This window comes from Solenopsis invicta, chromosome 4, assembly GCF_016802725.1.
Source record: "Solenopsis invicta isolate M01_SB chromosome 4, UNIL_Sinv_3.0, whole genome shotgun sequence".
NCBI classification, from domain to species: Eukaryota; Metazoa; Arthropoda; class Insecta; order Hymenoptera; family Formicidae; genus Solenopsis; species Solenopsis invicta.
Genome location: NC_052667.1, coordinates 389,032 through 402,223, shown reverse-complemented (window position 1 = coordinate 402,223; position 13,192 = coordinate 389,032). Strand labels below are relative to the sequence as shown.

Here is a 13,192-nt window from a genome sequence, read left to right as displayed (position 1 = left end):
GATGGCAAGAACGACGAGAGACGCGACGGGGAGAAATATATATCGATGCCCTCGCAACATGCCGTACCCCAATATCACCTAACAGCTATTTCGCTTATACGCCTCTGCGCTGACTAGGGGTAAGAAAGGAAGACGATCTGGAAACGTGTTCTTCGGACGGAGTTATATCCCGTTCAGGACGGAAGAGCGATCTTCCGACGATTCACGTATTATGTTATTTCTTCAAATAAAAGCCATGGATTTTTCTTCTTGTTTCTCTAACAAAAAATAAAATTTTAAATTTTATTTCTTATGAGATATCGACAAATTATGTCTATGATCATAAACTATATCATCTTTAAATTCCGTACAATGCTTGCATCGATAACGTGTTTTCAGCTGTTCTAAAAGGCCCTTTGCGATTCATTGCGATTTTAATTCTGATTTTTGTTTCTTTTTTTCAAATCTGCAACTCGATAGTAAACTTTGGAAGAAAATGATCCTCCATGCGAGGCGTATCCTTGTTACCTTGTTATCGGTAACGATGAGGATGACCATTTGCGTTTCGACCGGACCGACGCGACGCAACGTATATATACGATGTGTACTCCTACGCTTTTCTGCAGCAATCTGAATGCAACCTTTTCTATTGTGATCGCCTACGACCTTATTCTTGTCAGATGAACAAAACACATTTTGCTGTGCCAAATTTCAATTTGAAACATATGACGATGATTTTATTTTCATTGATCGATTGTTTACTATTAGTCATGAATATACTGTATAGGGATAAACTTTCTTTAAATGATGATTAATAGTACCTTTGAGCTAAGAAATAATAATTTTTTTATTTGGAACGAGATTATGAAGAAAAATAAACAACTATCTATTGTATATTATATTTTATCCATGATTATAATTAAGGATTTTTTTGATACACTTGTGCACTTTCATCACGCATTGCCACACAACTGAAAATTGTGCCTTCTTCAGACCTTCACGACGTCATAATCGTTCTCGTTGTCCCTCATCGGGAGATGACCGGCACGAGTGAATCGGTGCCGCGTAGGAGAAGATTACACGCTTTAAATGGATAATTAAATAGCAACGGAACTGACTGAAAGACTGACTGGGGATGATTGCTGGGTAGCGGTGCGAGCGTGAGCGTAGAATTGCCGCCTGAGGGGCCCCTAGAAAGAGGAGGAGGTTCCACCATTACGCTCGCCCCTCCTTCCCCGTATCGAAACTCAGCGGAAACGTTATAATTATCCCGATTCCCACAAGTCACGAGGCATGCTTGGTACCGATTGACGTGCGGCACGTTGGGTGGGAGAAAGGGTGGGATTCGAGCGAGCTGGATTCTTGTCAATAATTCCGCCCGCCTCTCATTAACAGCGAGAATTCGATACGGTCTTCAAACATTGACTGCGAAGAGACGAGGATGGTAATAATAGCGACCGACAACGTTGCGAATAGCAGCGTTTGAATTTGCTAAAGTCAGCGAGAGAGAGAGAGAGGGGGGGGCAGGGGATGGAAGGAAACGAAAGATGCTCGTATAAATCTTGCCAATTTTGATGAAGCGATACGAATATACGAGTATGTATATCGCTAATTCAAAATGTCTTTGATTCCATGCCTTCCGTTTACACTTGTAATAATTTTTTAAATTGAGATATCGAGATATAGAAAATAGAAATGAAGATAGCAAAGAATTTTCGTAAATGTAAAAATGATTGGGAGCAAATTTATTTGATCAAGATTTTCGCCAACAGTAGGTTAACCTGATCGTTAAAGTTAAAAGCCTGCCATCTCACACATCTGAGATTAGGCCAGGGTTACAAGCAACCAGGATTTCATTAGTACGGTTCAATCAGTTGAGTTCGTGGGGTCGCGAGTAGCATACGACGCTTGCAGCAGGCGAGAGCGAGGCCTAATCAATGAAATTGGGAGACAAAGTTGGGTCACTAGCCGAGGTCAATGGTCGTCGGACCTGTGTGGACGATTGAACCTGTGAAGGAAGGATCCGCCTCCTCTAGAGCGGCGCGTTACTTGGAAGGACACAATGACGGGGGTGTGTCCGCGCGTACTGCGACAAGGAGGTGATCAACGAGTCTGCATCCCCTCGGACGCTCTACGTCCGGCGCCCTTGACGCGTGTTCCTTGTGATCCGTTGGCTCACGCAGTTTGATCGTGCGTCCAACTCGACGCACGTTCACGTACGTGCCCTCGGCGCATTGGTTGTGTGTACCGGTTCCCGTACGCGTAGACCCTACGGTAGACAGGGTCGCGTGATAATGACAGGTTTGGGCGTCGCACGGTGATTGAGGTGGCCGTGTCACAGAGACTCGGCTCGACCACGCCCCGCAGGTCGCCGTACCAATTCGCTCGTCAGCATCGATTTCCAGACAATGACCAGCGGAATCGTCCATGGATTTCCGAGAGTTTCGCGTTCGTAAGCTACCTTCGGGCCAGTCCTTGAGCCTTGTATCGATGATCGCCATGAAAAATGCCGCGTGCATCGCTCAATGGTATTGGTTTTTTGCTTGTTCTCAGTATCTTTGGCACTTTGAACTGCTTCAATATTTGACATGCAATATTTATTGCACTTTATCAGTTTATTTTATGCGAGTTGAGAAGAATACAAACTTGAGCGGAATATCCTGTAATTTTCATTTAATTTTAATTAAATTAAACCTCCAGCAGTATTTGATATCTCAATTTATAAATATTCTGTGCTCTTGAATATTTTTTTCTTCGATATAATTATATATAATTATATAAAATTTTTTATTTACTTCTTTATATCGAAATTATTTATGTTTAGATACATATAGCTATATTTGAATAAAAGCAACGCGGAAGTAAAAGATTTCGATCATTAATAAATGAATTCAAGAGATGTAAGCGGCTGCATATTGAAAGCTCCGCTGTAATGACGAAGCAAGCTCAGAAACGATGTCTGACTGGCAGATGGAACTCCACGTTTGCCGAGTTCTCATTGTCGTATGGTTAACGTTCTACTACGAGTCGACATCAGAGCAGCGTACTATCTTCGGTTTATCACGTATCATTCGAGCGTACAGCTGCTGGTGCGCATACCTTCATACATTCTAGTATTTCGTTTAGATTTAGCATAAAGAAACGCGAAATACTTGTTTTCAAAATAGTTTGTCACGTGAGAAATTTTTACAAGAATTTATTGTAATTTCTTGATGCAGATAGTCGAAAATTGGTCCTTTATCCTAATCTGTTAAAAATATAACAATCCCCTTTTCTGTTCACTTTATCACATAGTTGCATTACAGCAGAAATTTCTATACGTATTTGTATGCGTAGCAAAAATCCGATTTTTTCATATCAAGGAAAAAATAAAAATTTAATGTGACAGAAATAATTGTATTGATGGAATGGTTATCGTACATTATTATATTATTGAAGTATTATCGTACGCATTTTTTACAAGAGAAAAATAAATGAGAAAATATTTTATATATACTGCATACGTGAATATATGTGTGTATTACGTGACATGTGTTTATTATAAACATAAAACGTGTCATACAATACAAATACATTCCGACGATAAAAGTTTGTTAAAATGTTTTTTCATCGGCTAATATATGTATTATAGACTGTTTTTCATTATCCTTGTCAATCGGTCACAATATCAGGCTAGTCTTCCGTCTTAAAGGGAATTTCATTCAAGTTCTTTCGACGTGCAGCAAGCCATTACCGCTTCGTGAGGTTGTCGTGTCCCCTCGAAGCAATAATGGCACATTAGAGGATTTTAACGCCGAAATTGAATAACCTTCGAAGCGATAACGAAATTGTGTCCGCTCATGGAAATACCTATATAAATATAAATATATATATATATATATATATATATGGTGTGTGTGTGTGTGTGTGTGTGTGTGTGTGTGTGTGTGTATGCTCTCTACCAACCAATGGAGGGAGACAAACGGAATGAAGGTATTACGGATGACTGACGCGCTGACATCGTCTATTTTATATCCGCCCCTCGCTCATCCGCCATTTCCTCCTCCTCATTTTCACATCGCCAAAGAGCCCGCTTTCCCTTCCATCATTTCGACTGGTCGGAGCAATTCCAGCGCGAAATTCACTCGTGACAATTGGCTGGCTCCCACCTTTCGCTGTAATTACACGTGAAGTCACCGCGGGAACGAAGACGTTTTACTTGGATCTTTCAGGGACTCGACGCTTCTGCCTGAGTGTGGTTCTCATCTCTATAGGCAGTTTTAAAGCTTTCACAATTCTGACAAAGACGAATCCGTATCGCGACCACCGTCATTTATTTCATCACTTTTACCCTTCGTTTATCAGCTCGCCGTGCAGTCACGAAAGATTCTTCCACTCGACTCTCTCTCTCTCTCTCTCTCTCTCTCTCGTGCGATTCGCACGAACCGATGATCGGACGACGTGAAATCGACGTAGCCACCCGTAGTGACCTCTTCGGGCTTCGCGACCTCATCCTCTCGACATGAATTCTCTGGACGCGAAGCGGAAGAGGGGACTCGGAGGCGCGTGATGACGAGGCGCGATCTCTGGTGGCTCCCACGCCCCCAACGCCCCGCTCGTTAGTCGGAGTCAGCAGCGGTCGTCATCGACGTGTCATTCGGCACCGAGAGCCCCGGGTTGCCACGGGGTGGGGTAACATCCCGGAACGACGAAGGACACGAAGAGACACGAGGCCAGGAAGAGCTTCAATGTGTATCTCTCCATCCGTCCTAGCATCGACGACCTGACGCAGCACACGCGCGCGCACGGTCCCCGTCATCGAACCGATGCGCCAGCAAATTGTCACGCTCGACTCGCGGAAACGTTGCGAGCGAAATTGTGGATCAATGCGAGGATAGTAGTCTGAAACGAGAGAGTAACCGCGTGTCTATCTTTCTGACACGTAATAACGTCCGTTGTGTCTCGCTCACGAAATTAGGTCGATCTCGTAGCATTTACACTTAATTTTGAAAGACTAATAAGAGGGAGCCAATGCTTATAAATTTCATCTTTCATGTTGAACGAAACGAACACGCATAATTTGTATTATTTTCATTTTATATAACGCTTGAATTTTATGTTGCGTCGATGGATTGTGTTTATTATATCGATACGTTATTCAATTTAGACTGGTAATTGAATAATTCCGGAAGTATGAGAGCAACCATCAATTTAGGTAACACAGCCCTGCATCTAATACAGACATTTAATCCATCGTCTATTTGTACTGATTTGAATTCGGGCTACGAACGATCTCATTGTCTCGAGAATTGTCTTAGGGAGCAGTTTGCTCCTCAGGAAGACTACGGTTATTTCAGCTATACCGGTGCTGCTATCAGGGTAGCGAGCCGTGGATGAGGTTTGCGCACCGCGGAAAGGGGTCGTCTAGAGGCAATCGGGCTAAACTACGGACTCATTTACACACTTAGCCCCGCTTCCGCCTGGCTCGTTCCTGCCCCAGCCCTCGGGAAAACCCAAATGGTTTTCATATTGTCTTTTTACCGCTCATTTTCATTTTATCGCTTGTTTGGCCACTGAGTCGTGCTCTTGCAACGCGGTGCGTTTCATTCTCTTCGCTTCTGCCTTTCTTCTCATCTCGGATCTCGGATCTCGGATTTGTATTCAATGAAGAGACAATATCCCGAACGGGCTATTTTGCGTCATCAGGTGCCACTGATGATACCATCTTAATTTTATAGAAAAATATATTTGGTTTATATGATACATACGTATTATTTTATAGAATATTGAAAGTAAGAAAGTATAACGCAATAGGTAGTTTTGAAAAATCTTTGAGAAATAGGAGAAAATTATATTATATTATATACGTATATAGTGCTCCGCGCATGGGCAATATCTTTTTTAAGTCAAACGTGCGCGTCGCCACGACTATAACGGGAGAGACCGTCGTCTCTCGCGTGGAGAAACATACAGGCAGGCGACGCTACAGGGTCGGGAGTAGTCCAGAACGGACCGCCACGAGCACTTAAGACTATTGTTTTCAATGTAATTGGATAGCTTCTGCTTTCCATCTCCCTCCCTCAACCGTTCTACTTCCTTCGCTCGCAGCAGCTATCTCGAATCGCGCGAAGGGTGGAAAGCAGCGAGCCAGGCAGTCCCCACATAGCTTCGACAATTATCTTGATTGTTTTATGCATATACCGATGAACCAACTACGAGCAACTTATCTCTGGAGAAGCTTAACCGTAACGAGGGAAACTGTTGATATTTCCTCCTTTTACCGAATATCGCACATTTCTGCAATAAATATTTTATGTCATTAATCGACGAGTGTAAGACAGATGACGACCGTTCGCGTTTACAAATTTAATGTGTTTAATCATTATTCGTGATACACTCGTTAACGTTAAAAATAATAATACACATGCCGTTTACGTATTTGCGATATATGTGTTGATATAAATTCTCGTGAAATATATTTCAACTTTTCGCCACCTGTATCACTATACAGAAAATAAGGGGAAATTAAATGATGTATTACATGGTCGATTCGAATCTCGATAATCGAATCAAGTTTGCACACCTTGCCAATCGACCTGTCACTGATATTCACTCGAGACACATATGCACCACATACGTGCGTCGATCACGTATGATCGTGTCGTCGAATCTGCAATTTAGCGCGCATCGATTCACGTTGGATCATGCTCTCTCTCTCTCTCTCTCTCTCTCTCTCTCTCTCGGAGGGAGAGAAAGGCTCGCGCTCACGCGCGCGATCGTCTCAATCCTCCGCTCGACGCGGCTTTATACGCGGCGTTAGATATCCACGGAGATCCGATGGAAACTCTACGCCCAGACAATACGCTCAGCCGATTTAATTAGGATAAGAATCGCTCGGATCGGATATACACGAGCGCACAATGGGGTGTACCGGCGATGGCGAGTGGGGAACGGAGCCGCGCTTCTGATGCATGTATACCATGGCTCGCCTCCAAGAAACATGATACAGCTTCGGTCGAGGAGGGGCTTGGGGGATGGATTTGTGGGCTGCGGCAGTGTCCAAAAATACCGCAAGCTTCGGTAAAAAGTAACGATGGAAGCAGAAGGGAGGGAGGACGTAATACCGCGAGCGCCACGTGCTAATTATGTAAAAATATGATGCGGTTCACCCGCCCGCTTGCGACGCAGCCGCCGGCTTTTACGCGTAGCCGAATCTTTTCGTGTCGGCCGATAATTTGGCACGGGCTGAGCATCGTTCGTTGCACGTTGATTTTATATTGAATTATATTATACGTATAATGCAAGCACATCGCGGGACTATATGATAAATACGTTTAAATTCATTTCTTAATTTCTTTATATTAGTATTTTAGAATTGGGTCTGTAAAACAGGTCTGTGAAACAAATTACCAATAGTTACCTATCAATTTTTCGTAGGAGTCGAAGACACTTTGGTCCTTTTCCTCTACATCGAGAAAATTAACTGACGTGACCCTCGCGTGTCGTGGATAGATAGTCTTCGGAGGGAACGTCTCCGTTGGGAACGCAACTGTCGGCGGACTATTTACTTGTGACGATTACGTGCGTCTAATTTCATAATTGCGGTTAATGCGAGATTAAAATTGAGATGTGGCTGCGCCTGCGAAATTAATACGACTCGCTAGGTGTAATGTAATTGAGCGTCGGTGACTGTTTTCTGTACGTCGCCGCGTCGCCGTCGCGTGAACAATGTTTTCTTTTTTTATGTTTCTTACAGTATAAATATCGTTCAATTCCAATCTTAAAAATTTTTTATTTCGTTCAAGTAGATTTTGTTTAATTAATTCTGTTTTTTAGCTAAAAATATTTTAATTTAATATAAAACCAAGATATTTTTTGGATTAAATATACACCACTGATTATTTTAAATATAAATTAATTACCTCTGCTTTTATTGATATTATATAATAGAAATTATTTAATTATATATAACGCGCGATTTCTCATATTGCGTTATATGTTCAAAAAGGAGCATTTGAACTCTGAGAAGGTTAATGTCATGCGGAAACAAAAAGCTATTGGACTTGACGTAGCATGCAGGTGCGCAATGTCGCATGTGCGTGTCATATATCTTTTAGAAGCTTGGCACAGGATACTGCGTAACAACATCGGGAAGATTTGATTCTCGCTGCGACCGCGATATTAATGCGCGCAGTAACTTTTCCGAAAGAATGGCTAGAACGCTGCATGAATTTATAGGTTTGCATGGCACAAGATTGATGGAATATCCGGTGAATGTTATAATTTATCTATCCAAATTTAATACGATGGATACGAGATAGAGATTTAATTTTACATAAAAGTAACCTTATACTCGTATATAAATAGATGTACGTAAGTATTTAAAAAAAGTACATACATACCGAACAATCAAATTTAGGAATTTAAAAAATACATACATATTTAATTGCCAAGATGTATGTATCGCAAATGTGTGTTGCATATTATGTATTTCTTCAGTGTCTTGTATAATTCGGTCTTGTAAAATTTCTTCTTTGCGAAAGAGTGGCGACGCGGCGCGTCGCGCTTGGCGCATCGTTTGGCGTAGCACGACGAGTGCATCTGCGTCGATGCAATCGCGCGATAAAAAGCGGTCGTCCGACCGCGTGATATATAAAAGGAACTTTTTGCCTCACTGCTGTCTCTTTCACCGCCCCCTTCTCTTTCCCTTTCTGTGCTTGTTCTTTTTTTTATTGTTGGCCTGCAATAAATAATATTTCGCAGGTGCATCTAAACGATACGACGCCTGTAATGCTTGGATCGTTGCGCAGATAAAAGTTAGCGCGCGTGACGCACTATGTGCTGCTCTATGTATCTACTTTGGTGCACGATAAATCATTCGATAAATTATTTGAAGGACCGCCACGCGTTCGTTGGCAAGATGCGAAACGATAAGGTGATAGTACGCTATTAAAAATACGTATCAAAATTTCATGTAATGTAACGGAAGCAAATTTCAAGCAGGTACATACAAAATTTTTAATTTTGTCAAAAGTGCATTTAATTGCATGCACATACTTTTCAAATAATAGATACATTGTAAGTTAAAAATATATTGAATTTTATGATATTTTTAACAGAGTGAAATCGAGAAAAGAGAAAATTCTTTTTACCTTTGTATTTCACGTCCGCTAATCGTCGCGCTCATATGACGACTGCAATCTGTCGCTGACAATTTCGCTCCAAATTTTATCCAAGTTTTTAAGATTTGCGCCGTATTAATAATTACTTAGTATGTAAGAGCATTCATATTCAATTTTATTATTAATTAACCGAATTTACTCTTTTTGTTTGCAGCATCCATATCCTTCGGAAGACCAGAAAAAACAGTTGGCTCAGGACACGGGGTTAACGATTCTTCAAGTTAACAATTGGTAAGTGTTTTACCGCTTGCACGACATCTTGTATGTATTTTATTTACCGCGTATAAAATAACTTTAATTGCCAAGTGCCAAAATTGCGTGCATATAATTTTTTAAGTTTCATAAAAAAACCGATTGAAAATTCTCATTTTTTTTTTTTAAGTTTAATACATGAATCTTTAAATTGTCGCTTGTTTATTTCTAACTTTAATATTGAAAAAATTTAACAAGTTTAAAATATACTGCAGAACAAAAATATGAAACATTTGTCATGAAAACAATCAGGAATTACAGTATGAGGGATATTCAGACTTTTGCGTGTTCGCAAGTGTAAACAAATTTATCTCTCGGCCGTGATCGGTCTTCCTAAGCGATCGAAAGCTCGCTGCATGCGTGCCAAGCGAGAAACTTTTTCTAGACCGGCGGGCATGAGAGCGGCGAACGGGCGTCGAATCATACGGCACGTCGCACGTGTCATATGCGAATTCCAGACACCCTGAAATTACGCCCGTACATCAAACGGAACGAGGCGTGCACGACCGGGGCTCAGCACCAGCGATTGCACGTTGACGTTGCAACGAGCTGATTATTTCAGCGCGCCAATCACGCGAGTACAAACGGCGCGGTAGGCGTATGCGTGTCAGCGAGTCAAACAGGCGGACTAATTTCCGTAATTTGTGTTTTTCCATGATCTCTCAAGGAAACACTGATTGTAAATAATAGTTCTCTGACTTTGATTTAATTCGCTCTGACACGCGCGCGAGCGCGCACGCGCGTGTTATCAATACTTGTGGTTCTGCTCGTTGCATTGTAATAATTACGTAAGCTCGACGAACGAATTTTATATTCGTGAAATTTCCAAGATCTTTACAGTGTTTTAATTTAGAAAGGAAAAATTTTATAAAACTGCAAGAATAAGATAATATATTAGCCAATTATTTTATATATCATATTAAAAAACTAATTAATATAATTGATAATAATTACTTTTTTTTAAAGTAATAATCGAAGCTAAAGAAATTTTTTGTTTACCGCATTCACTACATAAGAATATAAGAATAATGAACAAAGTATTGTATTTGATTAGTTTTTAGAAAAAGATATAAGAGAATAACACGCAAGGTTTATATGTGTGTGTGTGTGTGTGTGTGTGTGTGTGTGTGTGTGTGTGTGTGTAAACATAAGCATACCACATGAACATAACGTAGGGTTTAAAATAATATCTAGCCCGCACTGAACGTGCAGTCTCATAGAATTGAAGAGCTTGTAAAACGTTTATGCACCGCTTTACGTACCTTTAATCTTGGCGCGAAGAGTGCGGTAGACTGGACATTATGCTGGTTGCTATTACGTAGCAATTTTACGATTTTCATATCTGGGTCGTCAGTCGCAAAGGTACTCTGTGAGCAGTCTCTTCTCAATCATTTTCGCTCGATTTTCAGCTTTTTAATGAAATTTTCTTTTATTCTGAGATATTTCCTTCTTTTTTTCTACTGATGATACTGATAAATGCAACGTTTGAATCGCTTGTAATTATTTGATATCACTGCTCACGAATTTATCTTTAGTCATCTTGTAAGTATTCTTGCTAGTCATCTCGATTTTTGTGGGAGTAGTAACTTATTGTGGAAATATTTAACGTTTCGATGATTCAGTATGGTAGACCCATTCGCATTCGAAGACATTTCGTGAAGGCATCGTTGCTGTTGTCGCAGGTGCGACCGATAAGTTTGCGGCACGATTGTACTGGCGATTACGTTAACGGCTGGAGCGTATATTTACAGCTCGCAAATCGTTTACCATTAACGTAAAGTAATTCGCGGATGCTGTGGTGGATACGAACGAAACATGGAGCGTGAATTACGAAACGTTTGTGTAGACAGTTAAAAATGACGAGAAAATGTTAAAAAGAAAAAACAAGTACGCGAGAAATTGTTGCGAAATTAACACGCTGACACTTTACGGTTGTCTTTGGTATTCGCAATTTAGGTAGAGCGTAGTCTGCGAGATTTTAATGGCGGTAATCAAGAAATTGCTGCGCGTGACTGTTACATGTTAATAAGTTGAAGTAATTTTTATTTTACGTAAAATTTTATCAGATATTGTCAACTTTATCAACTTATTCTATCATGGAATAATTTTTCCTTCAAGTTATCTTGCCTTGCATGATATCTAATTATTTCTCGATAAAGTTGCAAGCAAATCGTGATATTTTTCGGTGCTCACAAATGATTACATGGTGCAAAGTATAGTTTAATTTTTCGCAATTTGTTATTTAAAAGGAGAGAAAAATAAAACCGTAGACACTGTATTTTTGCAACGTGATGATTTATATTTTAACCAGTTTCTTATATCGATAACTGTTTTTTATAAATTTCTTACGAAGCAATTGCATATTATTTTTGACATTTGTGAATGATTTCATAGAAAGCAAACATATAAATTTATAAGTTATCACACTAGAAAAAATGATGTAGCGTTTTTGTCAAGTTACATTTTATTATATATTCTAAGGATTCTTCAACTTGTATCTTTTGCGATGACAATCGTTTTCTGATTAAGTTATTCGCGATATTTTGGAAACTTGTAAATTATTAGACAGTCAACTGCGTTACTTCGAAAACAGATTTTCGAGAACACGATCGGTGTCGCGACCGTTAATTCCCTGCGTTTCGGTATTAAAGGGTTAAGACGATGTGGAGATTCGTCCTGTGAAGGGGAAGAGAGGGAGTGAAAGAGGGAGAGGGGAGGGGAGAGAGAGAGAGAGAGAGAGAGAGAGAGAGAGAGAGAGAGAGAATATCCTCCGTTTCTTCGAGTTGATCCACTGCACCCGGTCTTCCTTCTGCCCTTTCTCCCCACGGGGAATAGGTCGGGTTTTGCACCCCCAATCTCTCCATCTTGATAGATGTTTCCGCGTAGCACCTGCGCCGGCATCCGAATTACTGCAAGCCCTGTTTACCGTGATATTTAAACGACACAGTCCCGTGCGCGCGCGCGCGTCACAACCCGGCCTCTTTCGTTCCCGCACTCTCTCCTCTTCTCTTCTCCCGTGGATGAAATCGTGTCGCGCCGCAGTAATCTCTTTGGCTAACTTTAGCGGGGACGAAGATCGAAATAATCCAGGTTGCCGTCGTTCCACGGGGATGAATCGGGCGAGCGTGCATATTCGACGCATTGGCGGAACTGGCAGGGGGTTCGGGATGCAGGGGGGAAAGGTATGATCGCTTGCGGCCAGATATAAAATGCGAAACGAATTGCATCAGTACACGACGGAGAATATGCGAGAAGCGTCTTCTTCATCTTTCTTTTTTTTCCCTTTTTTTTCTCTTTCTGTTGCGCCGCGACGCCGCGCCGCGCCGCGCCGTAGAGATGTGGCTGGCTGACTTGCGGCGCGTATAAATAAAATCGTCGCGACATTCGCGAACGTCTCGCGTTGGCTTATAGCAAGTAGGAATGAGGAGGATGCGAGAACGGAGGATTACGGTAATTGAACACAAATCAAGTTTAAGGAGGACCTACCGGTAGCGATCCACGAAGTTAACGTTGCGGTGCTTCGCGCAACCAACCGCGTGACACGTCGTCTATATTTATTTCCATCGCGTTTCTGGACACCCACGCAAAGCTGCGGTAATTACGGAACACTTGATCGTTGCGCGTACGGTGCTAATTGCGTCGTCGATGATCGGAAAAGCGTCGCGGATCTGGAACATTTGGCAAGAGCTCGTTGTTTACATTCAGTATTTTTCAACGTGTCAGTATTCCGCGAATATTTTTGCCAAAACTCTTATTGTCAGAAATACACATATTCCTATAAATTTCACTGAGAATAAAAG

General features: G+C 41.3%; 1 protein-coding gene and 1 long non-coding RNA gene across 9 annotated transcripts in view; one reads left to right on the top strand and one right to left on the bottom strand.

Annotated features, from left to right (window-relative positions):
- Positions 1 to 13,192, bottom strand: part of LOC105195795 — a 255,143-nt gene that overhangs the window by 73,053 nt on the left and 168,898 nt on the right. The window lies entirely within an intron of this gene.
- Positions 1 to 13,192, top strand: part of LOC105195834 (homeobox protein homothorax) — a 387,950-nt gene that overhangs the window by 295,447 nt on the left and 79,311 nt on the right. For all 7 annotated transcript variants that reach the window (XM_039448644.1, XM_026135893.2, XM_026135894.2 and 4 more), the window contains one exon: positions 9,295 to 9,371. In XM_039448644.1, coding sequence (XP_039304578.1) covers positions 9,295 to 9,371 — 77 coding nt within the window. The remainder of the gene's footprint in view (positions 1 to 9,294; positions 9,372 to 13,192) is intronic.